The sequence below is a fragment of the Brachyistius frenatus genome, unplaced genomic scaffold (genome assembly GCF_029030835.1).
Source record: "Brachyistius frenatus isolate BFR_SWC_R1_liver_20210118 unplaced genomic scaffold, ASM2903083v1 Contig_11, whole genome shotgun sequence".
In the NCBI taxonomy this organism is placed as follows: domain Eukaryota; kingdom Metazoa; phylum Chordata; class Actinopteri; family Embiotocidae; genus Brachyistius; species Brachyistius frenatus.
Window position 1 is genome coordinate 5,260,597 of NW_027210610.1, and position 17,403 is coordinate 5,277,999.

At 40.3% G+C, this 17,403-nt stretch overlaps 1 protein-coding gene across 2 annotated transcripts in view; it reads left to right on the forward strand.

Annotated features, from left to right (window-relative positions):
• Positions 1 to 2,121: 2,121 nt before the first annotated feature.
• afap1l2 (actin filament associated protein 1-like 2) overlaps positions 2,122 to 17,403 on the forward strand; it is a 39,392-nt gene continuing 24,110 nt past the window's right edge. Inside the window, exons 1-2 of one of the 2 annotated variants that reach the window (XM_069691707.1) lie at positions 2,122 to 2,345; positions 16,910 to 17,038. In XM_069691707.1, coding sequence (XP_069547808.1) covers positions 2,330 to 2,345; positions 16,910 to 17,038 — 145 coding nt within the window. In that variant the 5' untranslated portion in view covers positions 2,122 to 2,329. The remainder of the gene's footprint in view (positions 2,346 to 16,909; positions 17,039 to 17,403) is intronic. The other variant, XM_069691708.1, reaches the window with a different exon arrangement.

Sequence of the window (17,403 nt, forward strand, 5' to 3'; positions counted from 1 at the left end):
AGGGGTGGTGGTTGAACGGATCCAAATGCACACACACAGCAGATGACTTGATGTAACACAGGTTTATTTTCAACACAGAACAGGAGAATAGTCCAGGGGATTATGCGCGAGTACAGAGGCAAATCCAAATTTTTTTGTAAGCCAACAACAGTCACTACCGACCCGGGATCCTTCCGGGGTGGTCGCGGCAGGAACTCTGGCAGAGTCCAGAGGCGGAGAAGGTCCCTGAGACCTGTGCAGGCTGAAACAGGGGAGAAGACAGAGAACATGAGGAAAAGGGTGATCGGGGAAACAGAGGGAATGACAAACAGGGACAGGCGGAGATCCTGACATAGAAAGTATATCATTAACCACCATGATGGCATCACAAGATTAACACCTGCCCTATGGTCAGTGCTTGAAGAGAAAAAAATATAAGGGTGAGTTCTGCCCTTATTCACATGTTGGTGTGTGTCAACTGGTATCATCAAATGATTACATTGAATTTCTACAGTGAATAAAAGATATATAGGAAGCAATACTGATGTTCACAATATCAATTTATTTAATCTAGGGGCCAACCATTTCTATTATTGGAGATACAAGACTAGGTCAAAACATTACTTTGAAATGGATACAGGAAGTCAAGGCATTCATAAGAAACAGTGGATAGATGGCACAAATTCAAGCTCTATACATTTTAGGGAGGACACAAGAAACACTATTTTTAATGAGTAAGATGTTCACATACTTACAGAAATGGCACCAGCATGCTTTGAGGTCAACTAAATTGTAGCCGCAGGTGTTTCTGCTGATGCCAACATTACATCAATCGGCTCCTATATGCAAGCAGTGGCGCTAATGTTAACTTAAAGCTCCTGACCTGTGACCGGATGGGTGGGATTTTACTTCTCAATCTCTGCTGTGTCCCAGTGTCTTTGTCTGTTTTCACTTTGTGCTCTTTGGGAGCCAGGCCGATTGTAAGGTAAATGTGAGTTACTTTTACGAGCCACCAACAGAAAAGGGCACAAAGGCAGAAACAGGAACAGGTCTCGCAGTGCCTCCTGGGTAATGAAGTTTATGTGTGGCTTTTACAAATCGTCCAGATAATTTGATATGAAGGGGACAGAAAAGAGTACCGGCAGCATGTGAGTGTCCTTGAACAAGGAAACGATATAATGAAAGAAAGGGAAAGAAAAAGAGAAGGCTATAAAGAAGAAGTCCTGGTAGGCCTCGGCTACCGGTGAGGGCCTACTCAGCTCTGGTAGTGCTTTATGTTGGGTGTGTCTGCTGTCATTTAAACTAACCATGACTTCAGTTCTCTGGACTTGCTCTTTTGTATTCAATTACATAATTATCCTTACTGTCTGAGCTCTAGCTATTTAATGGGGAGGTTACTGTAAGTGGCGCAAGTATGCACACACGTGCCCCCACCCTGTTTAAGTATAAAACCGTCCAGCTGATAACACATGTCATGCTTTTTAATCATCTCCTGGAGTATGCTGTGTTACTCCGCTTGACATTCCTTTCATACCTCCACCCGGTCACGGTTCTCCCACAGGGGTACTTGCTTGTTTAGGCAGGGAACTTTTCTGCTGCAATAGGAGAGAAAGCAATGGCTGGAAAAGCAGCCTTCAGTAGCCCATAGGCTACACCAGTCTTTTTTAAGATGAACACTTTCATGTCAGTTGTTTTGTCCTCAATCAGCAATCCTTCCCATCCTCACCCGTGGGTCAACTCAGTTTGGAAACACTTATACATAAGTTAGATATGTCAGGCAGGATTCACATTTCTCTTCTCTTTCAAAAAAAACATTACCCTGTTTATTGTAAACAAAGATAGATCGCAGAGAAACAAAACAAAATTATATTTAGCTTAACTTATGTTAGGTGCACAGCTTCTCTTTAGTTGCGTGGTGAGTTTAGTTCTTAAATATATTTCAATAGCGATGGTTAGAGAATAAAAGCTCATGCAACCATCTTTTCAGTGCATGCTTCTCTTAAGCGCGTCAAGCTTTTCCAGTTTGCCACGGGACGCACTGGGGGTCTCTTCTTAATAACACCTGGCTGAGGGTCCCCACTGTGAAGCAGAGACGGAGCTGCTGCAGACTGGATGCTGCAATCTGGAAGGAGGAGGTGCGGCAAAAACAGATTAGGAAGACGAGTAGAGCGCTGTTGTTCCGTCCCAACTCAGTGTGTCCAGCAGCCACAGTCAGTGTATTGTTGCAAATCGGGGAGGCTCGGGCTGCTGCATTCCGCACAAGTTGCTGTGCCATCACTCCGAAAGAAACTTTTGTGATTGTTCCGTTTTATGAGAGGAGGAAAGCGGTTCAAAGTGTCCGAGCGAGCGAATGGAGAAGCACAAAGGTAAGAGGGGAGTTTTTGTGTCTAGAACATGAGACAGGGCTGCTGACTTCTCGGGTGCTGTCGCTGAATAATGCTTCCTTATGAACTCGCTGTAAAAAATAACAATTTTACAGCTACTGTTTGATGGTAAATGTTTTATTTTTGATACACTAAACCAGACTCATTATGAAATATTCCATGACATTTAAAGCTTTTCGACGCATTTGATTAAAAATACACCAATTCTGCTGCTGTGGCTTTCTTGTAGCCTAATTTGCATTTGAAAATCTTCAGGTAAATTGTATTTCCTCGTGGTTGATCTGTGTTGCATAAATAGTTTTGCACAGGGTCATCTGAATATTGATTATCTGCCACTGATACCAGGTGGTTTCCTGAGAAGTTGTGAGCAATCAGTTCAAAACTTTGCACAAAACTGAGGCTACAGCTGAATGTTTCATCAGGAATATGAAGATACTTATCCATTGGGGTCCGTTAAATCTAGTTTAGACTGTGGCCACAAATTAATTTTCAATAGCTGCAACATTATACTCACAGCATTCCTCAAATTCCTGTGGTTATTTGTTCATGAGGGATGACCAAGTTAATACTTCCTTATTGACATAAACAAGTAGTTTTGAGGCAATATGTTCAAATAGTAGTAGTGATTGGCCAATAGGTGCATCTCACGTTGCAGTCTGAACATAGTTCGTGCACAGACTAGTTAAGAGGGGAGGTTAGTTATCTTTGGATCTCAACACTGGTGGGAGAAGTGTTACAGTGAAACTCCCCCCCCCACACACACACACACACACACACACACACACACACACACACACACACACACACACACACACACACACACACACACACACCCCGCCTTCGCTGATCTGTATGGACAACAGAGGCAAACTGCCGTGGAATCACAGTCTGAAAGAAAACAGTCTTGCTGCCACATTCCCGTCCACCAGATGACCAGACGGGCCAGTCTGTTTACTCCCACTCTCACTCGAGAGTAAATAGTCAGTGTAGCAGGCAGTCAAATGCAGAGGTGTTTTGTGAATAATTTTCTTTCCCTGTGAGGGGATTTAATTAGCAGTGGAGGCTTTGGGTTGTTCATTCATTCAGACAATCAGTCCACTAACTGATCAGACAAATGTTTTGATAATTCTGTTTTAACACAGAAAATGATCTTAAGGGTAATTTTTATTAAAATATCTGTTAATTTCATCCCTAATAACATTCAATTTCTGACTTGTACAGATAGACATACAGTACATAGATGTAATTTTGACACACTGAAGGGGATGTACATACTGTATCTGTTGCAGTGATTGTCCACCAGGGGCGCTATATAGTTCACTTAACTTTATACCAAACAAGAGGGAAGGACTGTCTTTACAGTATGTGTCAGTACTTTAAAAGCTGAGGTGGGAAGGTATGAGTATTGCATCATTCAGTTGTTAAGTGGCCTTATAACCAAAAGGGAAAGGTGCATTTTCAAAATGACAATGATTGGTTGAATTTTGGGTCGGCAATGAAAGGCAGTCAGAGGCAACACACTTTCAATGAGAACGTAATTGATTAGAGAAGGGGAAAGATGACAGCTTGGCAAGAAACCTGCACCTGGTAGTCACAGATTGCAGAGAATGAGCTGGTGTGTTGGGGCTGAAATAAGGGCAGGAGTGTACTCCTTTGGCAGCTGCATGCATCAGCACCGGGACATTGAATTAGATACTAACAGCCACAGGCAGCCAGCGGATGGGGTACAGTAAAGGGAAACTTGGGAAAATTCAGGGAGGCCAATGACAAGGAAAGGCATTATTTAGTATTCTGGATATGCTCCGTGTTTCTGAAACTTGACTCGAGCAGGTTTTATTCCAGAGAAGCAGCGCGGCGGCTCATGTCACCGATTCTCACACCTTGTGCCAGAGATGAGGATCAAATTAGTGAAAGCACCTGGAGCTTTGTTTGATTTGAATGACCTTTGGGCTATGAGGGGACATGTTTAGTGCATACTTCTCCTACAGCTGAGCCAAGAGTTGATCAGCACTTTTTATGCAATGTTATTGGTTCACTACTCACTTTGCTCTGCATCTAATTACGGCACATACGCTAATGTTTCACCCCACCAAATATTAAATAATGATATTGGCAGAATTGTTTATACAGGCTTTTTTACAGGACTTTGTTTATACCAGCTGTCTTGTTAGTGTGTCTTGATCATTTGACATAAATTAAACCATGCATTTTTTCATAATACCTTATACGAGAAACAATACCTAAATATAGAAACAATCAAAAGAGTAATTTCCCTAAATTTTCCCTCTGGGAATGGAAGTATTTGTTTATTTATTGTAAGATTCTATCCAGTATTTATTTTTCTTTCTTTCCTTGTCAATCAGCGCCTTCCACCTAATGCCCTTGCTTGTTTTGCTTCCCATGTTATTATGGATCCCGCCAGACTGAACATAAAGCATGTCTATGTTAAATTCGCTGTGCTGGCTTCATGTTCTTTGCAGCTGGGGTTTCACCCAGAAAAGCAATGTGATCTGTGATGATGGCTGTCCTTCTTGCCTGCGGCATCAGATGTCTTCTCCAACAATGATCTGATTCTCTGACCAGTGCCAAAATACAATGGAAGACAAATGGAGGCAGACCGACAGATGTATTGATGGACATTTTTTAATCATTGGACCATTCAGTAGACACACAATTGATTGCAGTTCAAAATGATCGGGATTTAAAGAGTAATGGATGATAAAATGCAGTAATGTTTTGTTATAAAAAGTTAACATGGACAACATTGTGTGTACTTTTTGATGAGCTAAACAGGCATTTTGCTCAAATTGCTAAATGCAGTGCTAAAATGTTAATGCGTTGATGCTAACATGCTGAAATTTAGCAGGTGTACTGTTTACCTGCAGTATTTTAGGAGGCCAGTCTGTCTCAAAGGCAGCTTGGGGTACTTTTGTCAAGACATCCCCTGTGGCCAAAAAGCATTTCTCCCCATAGTCCACCATTAGGAAAGACACATCTGTGATTGTAGTTTTGCTGGTCACAAAGCAAAGTTATGGACAAGTCAAAACTTTTGCCTGATGCTGCTACTGGATGTCAGTGAAATGTTCACTTTGACTCAAAGATACACTGATTAGATGTTTATGGTCAAACCTCACATTCGTCCTTTTATTGTGAATGTGATGCCATAACTCAGGAACAGAAGGGGAGACTGTGACCACTTTAGGATGGATTTTGATTGGGTGACACTTCTTGACACATCTTGGGTGTTCACCTTGAAACTGTGGTTTCTGTGCTCTTGGATTGAAGATGTGTGTATCTTCTTTGCAGCAAAATCTAAATTTAAATCATTGTCTATCATCATTATGATTGTCTTGGCTCCAACTTTGTTCTGTCAAAATCCCTTAATTCCCCAATAATTTCTGAAATGTTGACCCATGAAAGCCCCTCAATTTTTAAATCCCTTAATAAAAAAGAAAGATGAGATATAGTCAAATGTTTTCACCTAATCCACACACTATTTTTGAAATATTTGACAAAATGCTTTAATTTACAATTTAAGGTTTGATTTAGGGATACAGTATGTTTTTTTTTCAAGTGAACCTTTCAGTTGTTAAATGAAATAAAAGCACAGATGCCCAAACTACTTCAAACATTTGTCTTAGCTGTTAAACCCACTCTACTTTAGGAAGGCCTATAGTCTGTCAACAGCAGTGATCGTGTCAATCAAACTTATTCCCACTCAAAATTACTCTTCACTGCAGCATGACAATGTGACAGAGTCAGCAGGTTTATAGTGGGTTTTACCTGCCATAAGCTCAGCAGTGGCACGCTTAGATGTGGGCCATCAAGGCTGGCATGGGGTCTCCTGGTTCACTCGTATGTGTGTCATGGGATGTATTTGACAACGGGGAGTGAGTGGCGTTGGGGTAATTCAGGAAGCTGGACTGGGCAATAAAAATGATGAAAAGAAAGACGGCCTTCCTGCTCTGTGGCAGCAGGGTGCTCTGTGAGTTTGGCCCTTCTCACCCTCTGGCTCTTACTCCTGTTCATTTTCAACACATCAAACGTGCCTTTGTTTATTGGATACAGGAGCTCAGGATCCAACCTGTATTGTGTTTGTTTCTCACCAGGTACGCTTTTGATGGAAAGGGCTACTACAAGAGAACAGGAGCGTACACACTTGTAATCACACACACATGCAAACCCCCCGTTCTAAGCAGCCCTCCTGGCTACTTTTCTGTGGGATAATAAGTAAGCGGAGAAGCTTTTATGTGGATGACTCTGAGGCAGTATGGCTAGTTACTTTTTATTTGTTAGCAGCTGCTTCTAGTCTGTCACTTTCTTTCTCATCAAGCCAAGACTGCACAGGCTTGTAAAGCTTTCTTTTTTCTTAAACATCAATCTGTTTATCACTACGCAGGATATTTTTTATTGAGAAATGACTGATGCTTAATGCCCGCACAGAGCGATACATAGATGCATATACTGTACCCGTCACACACCAAAGCACATCCAGAGCGTGATGCCTTTGACTGTTGGACGGGTCTTGTGGAGTGAGGAAATTATTTTGGGGGAGTAAAGAGAGTAGGAGTTTGCTGGAGTGATGCAGGCTGTGTGGAGCCAGTCTGAGCCTCCTCTGCCTCGTGGCCCAGGGCTGACAGATTTTTCATCTCTGTGTGTGTGTGTGTGTGTGTTTGTGAGACAAGCCAATGAGAGGGAGAGAGATACAGAGTTGTTTGTATTGGAACAAGTCTTATGCCACAATGTTGCTATCATTTACTGGCAAAGTTGATAGCTAATATATTATATTATTTGATTTGATTTTTATTTACCACTTGGGGCAGTACAAGAATAATAATAATAAAAAATATATGTTAGCACTTGGTTGCTTATATCCACATCCAACAGATATGGAACAACATAAGCCTTTATTTGGAGTTGTATTCCTGTCCACCTGGCGAATGTAAATCTTGTCTTCCCTGTCTGACTTTCTGTTGCTGACGTTTTCTGTCTGCTGTTTGGTGCTGAACATGCTGCGTAGAGTTGGAAGGAAACTGCAGCGACTAGGGAAATTTCTCTTTTGGTTTGTCACTACAAGCCAACTTAATTTTTTTTACAGTCATTTGATCTATTGTTAATTAAAACATGATTAGAGCAGCTTCATGAAAGGATATTTTAGATTTTTTTTTCACTCTGTTTATGTTATAATTTTTTCAGCATTGTTAACATTCTTGTACATTATTACTTTCATGCAAATGAAGCCAACTGCTGGCAACAAAAATTCCTCCTCCTTGTATCTGAAAACATAAGTTAATGAACCTTATGGAAAACATTAGTGCACCACTTTAATATTAGACATTGACCTTTGTTGGTGGTATCTCTACACAGTACAAGGTGTGATCAAAAAGCTCTGAGACTGCGTTTACAACAACCAAAAACCTGATTTCAATTGGGCCGCCATCCCCTTCAAAGTAGTGCCAACGCTTGGAACGCTCCCTGGAAGTCTTGATTTGTAAGTGCCTCAAGCACCATCTGCAATTCATGCCAGATATCCTTCTGTGTCAAAACTGCAACCCTTCAGCTTCAACTTCATTTTGGGGAACAGAAGAACTCGCAGGCAGCCAAATCCATCAAGGAGGGATGGTGGAGAGCTATGATTGTGTTGTTTTGGGAGAGAAACATGCAATTTTTCAATCGTTCAAGTCATGTTTTCATGTCAGAGAACCCAAGTGTCATCATGCCACAGTTCAGGTTGTTTGCTTTGAATGTTTTTTCTCAGACGCCTCAGAATGTCACGGTAGAACTGTGTTGACAGTCTGACCCTGTTGACGCGAATATAAAAGAAAACCACCAGCGTGCTCCTGGTTGCACTCCTGACCTGACGCGCCTTCTTCACTTTTGGACTGTGACATTCTGACCTTCTTGAAACGCGCATGACACTCAAAACACCTCACCCGCTCATTGCTTCATTGCCAATTTCCTGAGTTTGACACAAAATCTGATGTGTGCTCTCTGCTCAAACTTTCAGGTATATGTTGAAATCACAAATGTGCACCACCAGTGGTCACAAAACGCATGCAACTCAGGAGCTGATCTTGATCAAGCGACATAACATGGGATACATACACAAAATGTTTTGCTTCCTCCTGCCCGTGTGCTTTTTACTACTTTGCTGGAACAGTCCTTAAAACTTTACAATCTTCCCTTTGTATTATACAACAGTAAACAACTGATTTTGTTTATGTTGACAACATTTCTGCACCATCATCCTTTATTTTCAGTCTCCTATTTCATACGCACTCTCGCATACCTACACAAACCTCATGTCATCATCCTACTTAGCCAGAGTGTTGAGTCTTCAGCTTTAGCCTTCATCTGCAGCGACTACTGGAACCTGCTTTGCATCCAAATCAAGTCAGTGTTGCTCAAGCAGACGAGGGCCCCTTCCTATAAAAAGCGAGATTTACTTGGATTTTTAGAGCCCATTAGCATTTTTCAGCTGTGAAAACTTGCCTGATTTCTCCAAGGGGCCGAACTGTAAGCCTCAATATAACTGAGACAGCACAGATCTAAAGAAAGAAGACTGCAAAAGAGTGTTAGGGAAGCTCAGGCGTGAGATGAATAAAGGGAAGATTCAGTAGCTGGGGCAGAGGGAAGATGAAAGAGGAGGAACTTGGAAAAAGAAAGTGGAACTACACTTGATAAGTGACTTCTTTACAGCTTTTGTATGCAGTGTTTGTACCTTTTGTAAAAGTTAACACCTCAATCTGAGGCTCAGCATGTTGGGTGAGCCAACTGCTAGTGTTTCAACATTTGCTATAATTCTGCCCCTTAGATTATTTCTACTCTTTTCAATGTCATAATCCTATTCTTTCACCACTCTCTTTGATGTTCTTTTATTATGTGAAATCGGAGCTTCTGTTTCTTGTTGTGCTTCATGTCTCCTTTGTTCTGATCACATTGATCAAACTTGCTTAATAATTAATTGTTCAATAGCAGCATCAAGCATATTTTATACCGAATTGTTATTTTTCATCTGCCAAAAAGAAGGAAAAAACAAAACACAGATTGAGTTAATAAAAAACAAAACAAATCATGACTGACAGCTCAGAAACAGAAAGTTCAGTTTTCATTTTAACCGAACATACAGCAGCTGGTTCCACTGTTTCTCTTTTTTGGTCAAAGGTATGTTAGATGCAACAAGCGTCTGTAGTGTTAAAGACAATAGAAACTGCAGGACTTTAGGCCACAACCAAACCACTGGACAACCGTGAGTTCCTCTCGTGACAAAATACTTCCTGTCACAAATATTTGATCTAAACCAGAAACTCCTATGACACTTTCACAGATTTCATTTTTGGACCACTTCAGATTAAACCATACATTTTGCAATGGAGTAAATTAGAAATTTCTGAAGCACAATTTCAACCAAATTATATTTCCTATTAATGTAGCGAGAAACATTCTATATGTAGATACTGAACATGTTGTTATGTTCACTGACAATGTAATACATGATCTTGTAGTAAAGGATTGACTTTTAGTGACAGGGTAAAGTAAGACAGAAAGTTTGTTTTGCCTCCTCATTGTTAAGATGAATGACTCCTTGGACTTGAGAGTGCTGCTGCTTTCAGTCCTACGAGTTGTTGTTTGGGTTCTGAGACCGAATCGACGCCCACAGGGCTCTCTGCACTGACTCGCAAGTCATTAAGTCAGACTCACTCTGGAGTCTGGTGTGATGCTGCATCAGTGTGAGAGTGTGAGAAACTTGAGAGGGTCTTCTAAAAACCACATCCCAGTGTTTTTTAAACACAGACACACTAAGATTTGATTACCTTAACAAAAATTTACCAATGTACAGCACATTCAGTTCAAAGGGGACAACACTATAAGAATGAATACAACTACAAGGTCAACATTTTACTGTCCATTTTTCTTTTCGTATCTTTCTGCTTTTTGCAAGGGCAAAGGTTTTTGTTTCAGTGTTCTGCTTGTTAAAGATTAACCTGTGATAACAATATTTGCTAACTCTCATTATAGGAAAGGTTTTTATTTGCACTTAAAGACATATTGAAGCCACCAAATTCCCTCCCTATTATGTTAAAACACAGGGAATGTTTGTGTGTTGTTGGACAGGGAACTATGTATTTACCCCTCATGTTTAATGTAAAATTTTACTTTCAACCTCTATACATACATTCACTTTTCATTTAATGTGTCCTACTGAGTCCAATTCTTTCTAAAGTTCCTTTACTGCTGCTATCAGACACACACAGCCCCTTTTCTGAAGCCATAAAGTTGACACTTGCTTCTTCTTTTTTTTAAACTCTGGTTTCTATGGCAATAGCACCAAAACACAGCTTGCATTAATCCAGCCATGTCCAGGCAGTCCCTGCCCCACAGCTGAATCCAGCATGCTTCAGAGTGAAAGACCACTGCCTGCCAATAGCGATCAAACGCCAATCGAAGTGGTGTTTGATACTTTATTCAAGCCCTGCCATTTGCTAATTATCTGACACTCTCACCAGAGTAAAGGCCAGGCTGGAACAAAGCAATCAAACGTGGCTCCTTCTTCCTGTTGTGCACACCAAAATGTATCAAAAGGTCAACGCCATTTATGTATTCTCCCCCTGATATAAATTAGCTTTGCTTCTACTGAAACAGAAGCAACCTTAATCTGTGACAGTGTGAGAAAAACACTATCATCCTGAACGTTTTACTCTCATGTTTGGTCACTGGTTCCAATTCTCCTTCTTGACCCCACTTCCCTTTTTAGTTGGAGTTGTAGCTCTGTCAGTCACAAGGTGTCACAGAAAGGCTCAGTGCTTCGTATCAGTTGATGCAACCTCAGTTCACAAGATTTTCCAGTTACTTGTTTCTTTAAAAATGGAATTATGTAAGTCCATTTTCTTATTTATAGCAATGAATATCTTGTGTATATGTTTACTCTGACTTAACCTGATTTTATGTTCAACAAACAAGTACAGCTAACCAATTCATAGAGATTAAATGCTCAAGAAAAACACCACTGCAAACACCTACCTGCAAGAAAAAGACAAGTGTTTTTGCAGTTAAGTAGGCCACTTAAGGCAAATATAGTGTACCATTAATTATTCATGCCAAATAAATAAACACCAGTTTTTTTTTTTTGATTGACAGTGCAAACTCAGCACTTTTTAGTTACTGTATATTTGCAAAAAACTTTGTATTCCCTGATAAACAGAAATTAATCATTAACTCATTAAAAAGGCATGTATTTTTTGAATGCGGTTTTAAATGTACAAATCTTGGGAGTGTGTCTTTGTTTGTGTCAACTCATGAATGATATTAGAGCTGGTTAGCAGCAAGCTGTTAGATGATGTTTTACAAAGCATACTGTGTTGTGCTGCTGCATAAGTCATCGGTAAACTGCTTGGAATGAGTCACAAGATTAGTGGAGAGAAACTGTTTGGCCTCCCTGGAGTCGACAGAGTGTCACATTGTGGTGACACTCTTCCCATGCAGCTGAGTCCAGTGTGATCTGAAGAATAAATGTGCTTTAAAGATACCTTTCTTTAAAAAGACGTTATGAATGGATGAAGGGATGTACGTGGGCACACGGGGGCGGGGGGGAGGGGGGGGGTGCATGGATGAACAGATATATGGAAAAATATGCAGAAAGACAAATGCTTTTATAAGTTTAGTAAGTATTGTGTTTACTTTTTAGCTAGAAGTGAAGAAAGCAATGTGAGCACATCTGTAACTGTTTTAAACATCTGCACCACATCCCAAAATATGACTGGGATTCAGAGAGTAAAGGAAGTGTCCAGACCTAAACCACCAGCTCCAAGCTGAACAAGCAGGAAGCCCTACTTACATCGCAGCTGCCTTTATTGCATCATCAGATTTAAGAAATATTATAATTTCATGTTTTGACTTGTTTTTGTTTTCTTTAACTCCCCACCCGTTTGATTTTTTTTTTTCCCCCCATTGTTGATCAAAGTCATGATAAAAAAAAAAAATGCTCAAAAAGAAGCACAAATATTGCATCAGTGAAACACAGGATATTTCCTGGAGCATAAACTGATATTCTGGGACTTAAGTAGGGCAGATGGAGAGGAGATGGTGTACAGATGAGAAGAAACTTGTTTGATTTACAGCCCAGTGTCACCTCAAAATTTGAGGAAAAAGAGGTATAGACCAGTCATACCTCTAAGAAAGAGGTGGTGGAAGAAAAAGGAGGTTTTTAGACGGCTGAAGTGTTGTTCCAACCATCCATCAGTGGTCTGTATGGGTACTTCTTGCTGATGTGAGAGAGACTACATTTATAGGGAAACATATTCTTGTCAGATTATATTTACCCCATTTAGCCTGGAAGCTGTCTGATTGAAATGAGAAGCCATTCCTGCTTTGTTAACTTAAGAAAATCAAATGTGGTCTGTCAGTGTTGCAGGACTTCCAGTCTCTCAGAGCAGGAAATCCCGCCAAAATCTTAACAAGACACCCTTGTTCAGCAGAAAATATGTTCAAATTTAACAAGAACTGGTGGAACACACTTAAGTCCAATTTCTTCCTGCTGGCAGCAGCCATGGCCAGAGGCATTATGATCTCGGGTTGACTGTCCAATGTTTCTGAATGTGATATCTCAACAGCGACATGAGGGAATTTCTTCAAATTTGGCGCAAACGTTCACTTGGACTTAAAGATGAACTGATTACATGTTTCTGGTTAAAGGTCAAGATGACACTGAGCTCACATCTCCCCATTTTTGCGAAGGCAATATCTCAGGAACACCTCGAGGGCATTTCTTCAAATTTGGTACAAACGTTAACTTGGACTCGAAGGTGAACTGATTAGAATTTGATGGTCAAAGGTCAGTGGGACCTCACAAAACACATTTGTGGCCATAACTCCAAAAATTATTTTCAAATTATCACTCTAATGAGATTAAATGATGAAGTGATGACGTTCCATATACAAATAGTCAAAGGTCATCAGAAACAGTTTTATTGGCCAAAGTTGTGGACACATAAGGATTCCTTCAAAGTTTTCACTACATACATTGTATGAGTCTAGTTAGACTTGGTTGCAAACTAACTTGACTGGTTGTTGGCGCCATACAACTGCCCTTTTCAGAGATAACTTTGAAATTAACTTTTGAGTGCAGTCCTGTTTTTGTGTATTTTATTCCTTATAGTGTTTCAATTCGTTGTGGATGAGATAAACCACCAGATCACCTTTCTAATCTTATTAATGATTTACCCTCTCCGAATAGAGATCATATCCAAACTATCGCCTTCTTCTTCACAGCTAACACGATAAATTAGCATTTGAGCACAATGGCTGTAAAATATCAAAAAGAAGCAATGATTTGAAACAGACGCACAGATGGATGCATTATCAGAGATAAATGTAAAGACGTTCATATATTCTGTTTGTTATTTTTATTCTTGAATGGCTGATAAAAAGTATGGTCTCACTCAGTTATAATTTAAGCCAAATTGGAAGACTGATCCCTTTTCTATTGACCACAGCCAATGTAAACCTTCAGCTCGTGACAACTAACATTGCAGGAAACATTTGTTTTTATATAATCTAGGGTGTGATGGTTTTCTTACAAAGTATTTGTTGCAATACCACGATAGAGTTCCCTGTAACTTGATCTGCTTAAGTCGGACTGTTTTTTTTTTTTTTTTTAAATCCCTAGTTTAAGAGTCAGCCTCACTTTTCAGTAACATTCTTCCATCTCAGCTGAAACATTGCAAATTCAACTTATCGGTCTGCCAACTCATCAGTGTACTTTATCCAGCTCAATAGGTGTGGTCATGTGAAGTGCAGGAGAAGTCAAACAAAGATGTGGTCATTTACTGTTGTTAATAAAGCAAGCCAGGAAGTCCAATCTCACACATGAGGAACAGCAATTCTGCTTTTACATTGTGTAGGTGTTTTGAAACCTTTAATTCAGCTGATAATTAAAACAAAAAGTGTTTATTTAACTTATGTGTTCTTTTTACTGTTTTAATTGAAAAACATTAAAATCACTCTCACTTCCTGGTCTCTCGGATTCCTTTCGGTCCTTTCCACAGAAGTGAATTGTTTATGCTGTGGAGGCTGCGGTCACTCACTGGATGTGCAGTGGGCATCTGGCCAACCCAGAGCCCACAGAGCCGGCCCGGGCTACAGACCTCCCCGTCCTGTCAGCTGACTCTGTTTCCCAGGGTCCCCCAATCCAAAAGGCCATCTGAGTCAAACTCTGCAAACACACAAGGACGAGAAGCTGGAAAAATGTTTAGATTCATACTGAGCGGCGAAACAGTCACAACTAAACAACAATTAGAAATGTAATGAATGTGGTTTTAATCATGACGGCACATTGCGACACATAGAGGAGCCCATTTTAAAGCATTTTCATCATCTTTTAATCAAATGTGACCTTACATCCCCGTTGTATGTGTATGTGTGTGATGTTTTCCATGGTGAAGGTCCTCACATGGTGCCTTTCAGCAGAAACTGACTCAGCTTGAGTAGGAGTCATTAAAAACAACCCAGCCCGCTGCAGTTTTGGGAATGCCTTTCGTCATCTCTGAAAGGCAAATCTTACTGAGGTCTGACACCTTATGTTGCAAAAAAAAATTCCCCCTTTTTCAGAGGTCCTTTGATGTGCGGGAGTGTAGGAAGGAGGGGAGAGGGCATGAGTGTATTCCACTGCAAGGCTCAGTTAGTGATGAGTTTGAGCCGGAAGGAGCCATTAAAATGACATAGCTGACAGTTTTAATAGAGCTCAAACAGAGAGGAGCAGTTTACTATCCTTGCCATAGTTTTTATTTTATGTGGAGCAGAAGGTTTGTTTTTTTAATAATCAAAACTTCATTTCACTTTAAGCTACAGCACTTGTCTGGTTGAGACTTTTTTTTTTACTGATTTGTTTTTCCCAAGGAAGGCAGTCACTTTTTTTTTATTAATATGTGTTACTGTAATGTCAGTTAAGGTCCCTACTTTTATAGAGCTACAGTATGTGTACCTTTGCAGACAGTTTCAATTAATGTCAATTGGAGTAAGTGTTTACTTTTCTTCACTTACTTTTCCAAAATAACCAAGAAGAAATGACATTTAATTCAGTGTGCTGATACTCAAATCTTTTTCCCTCATTGATTGTCCTTTCACCTCCCCTAACATCCCGGTGTCACACGAAAGTGTGTAATACACCCATCAGTCCTCTAGAGGATACCGTGTCAGTCTCGCATTTTGGCTCGTCTCAGCATGAAAAGAGATATGCACAAAGTGCCCTATGGCACTATGGTGTCCGTGGTAAAGAAAAAAAGGGAGGCCATGTGATGTAAAGTAATGAAGTCTGCATTAGGAGGAGGTGATGGATGATTGGATGGAGCAAACACAGGACTTCTACCTGTGAGGCTGGCGTTTAAGTCCATGAGAAAGCAAAAGTCAACCTAGATTTCTTCAAAGTACATAAGGAAGCTATGTAGTATTTTTAACTTATGTAATGTATGTTAAATAACTTACAAGGTGTTCGTAACATTACTTGCATATATTTACCTAATTTGATCGAAACCATGATCTTTTTCTAAACATAACCAGGTTTTTGGTGCCTAAATCTTAAGTCACCTTACTTTTCAAGCAAAACGGGAGACTGACAAGATATCCTCCATTTGACTGACAGGTGTATTACAACACTAGCGTGATACAGGCTTGCACCTAAATATAGTACTGGATAATTATTTTCCAAAATGTCAACAGTTACTACACATTCTAATACAATGTACAGTATATTCACACCCACCAATACCTGCCACCCACCTATTCCTTTAATACATTCTTTCTTCTTTATCCCCCCCCCCCCTCCTGTCTGCTCTGCTGCTGAAGTGCTCACACACTGAGGTCCACTGTGGCAAGGGACCTATTCATGAGGCCGAGAGACAGTGAAGGGAAACACAAAGAGCTCCCCACACACAGTGGAGAGTGCTGTGAGCTCAGCGCTGACCCCTGAAGGATGTGTGTGGGCTGCACCCAGACACAGTGGCCCCTCCAACTCTGGCTCCAGGCTCCTCCCTCCTCTGAACTTGACCTTCTACTAAACTCCCAAAACAGCCTCAAACAGACTAGCAACTGTCAATAGCAGCTGGAGGAGAAAAAAATAAATAAGTGAATGACAGTCTGAGTGGTTATTGACTGTTGCCAGCTAAAAACCACTGAAGAGTCTCTCCCATGTAAAATGTTGGCATGCAGCATTACAGCAACTTGAGGAACAAAAGGGAAGCAGTGAGAAAGAAATAGCAAACAAACCAAAATCTGAAATCTGTGTCAAAAGACAAATCACTGAGTTGAACAAGTCCTCTGCCATAAATTAAAGTATAATATTCCAAATATGTCTGTCTGGATACTTCACAGGATATTTTATTACTCATGGCTCCTCTTTTTTTCTTGATGATGGGAATTTTGACAGTCCTGGTCTCCAGCCATTGTTTTGATACTCCAAGATATTCTTGTTCCAAGAAATGTGTAACAAGCTTTAAAATGATTTTTTTATTTCGCTGTAAATCTAAGTCCTTCTTGTCTGTCTGTGCTTCCAGTGCTGGACCAGCTCCTGATGGAGCTCCACCACTTCCTGCTCATCCTGGACAGTGAGACTCTGACTGGGAGTGCCACCACCCAGAAGGGCTTGCTGTCTGATCTCCTCCAGTCCTACAGAGGTTCAAATGGTAAGACCTAGAAATGAAATGCTGGTTGTTGGAAAGAGAATAGAAGGTGCCCTACAGACATGCCTTTTCAAAGTACAATGGATAATTGTTATTATTACCATAAAGATATACATTAATAGTCACTCTTGCTTAGTTTCTAAAGATTTAAGTCTGGAAAACATCCACTGAATGAAACTAAGCTTAGGTAATATATGCCAAACTAGTCAGAAAACTAATTAGAAAAGAACATCTCTCTAACATCTAACAACTCGTTACCTCTCAAAACCTTTTGATCTTAAAGTTTGACAGGGTAGATATAGAAGGAAATGCAAATATAAAACCGTCTGACTTGGCTCTCACTTCCAAATTATTGAGGAACTGATTTT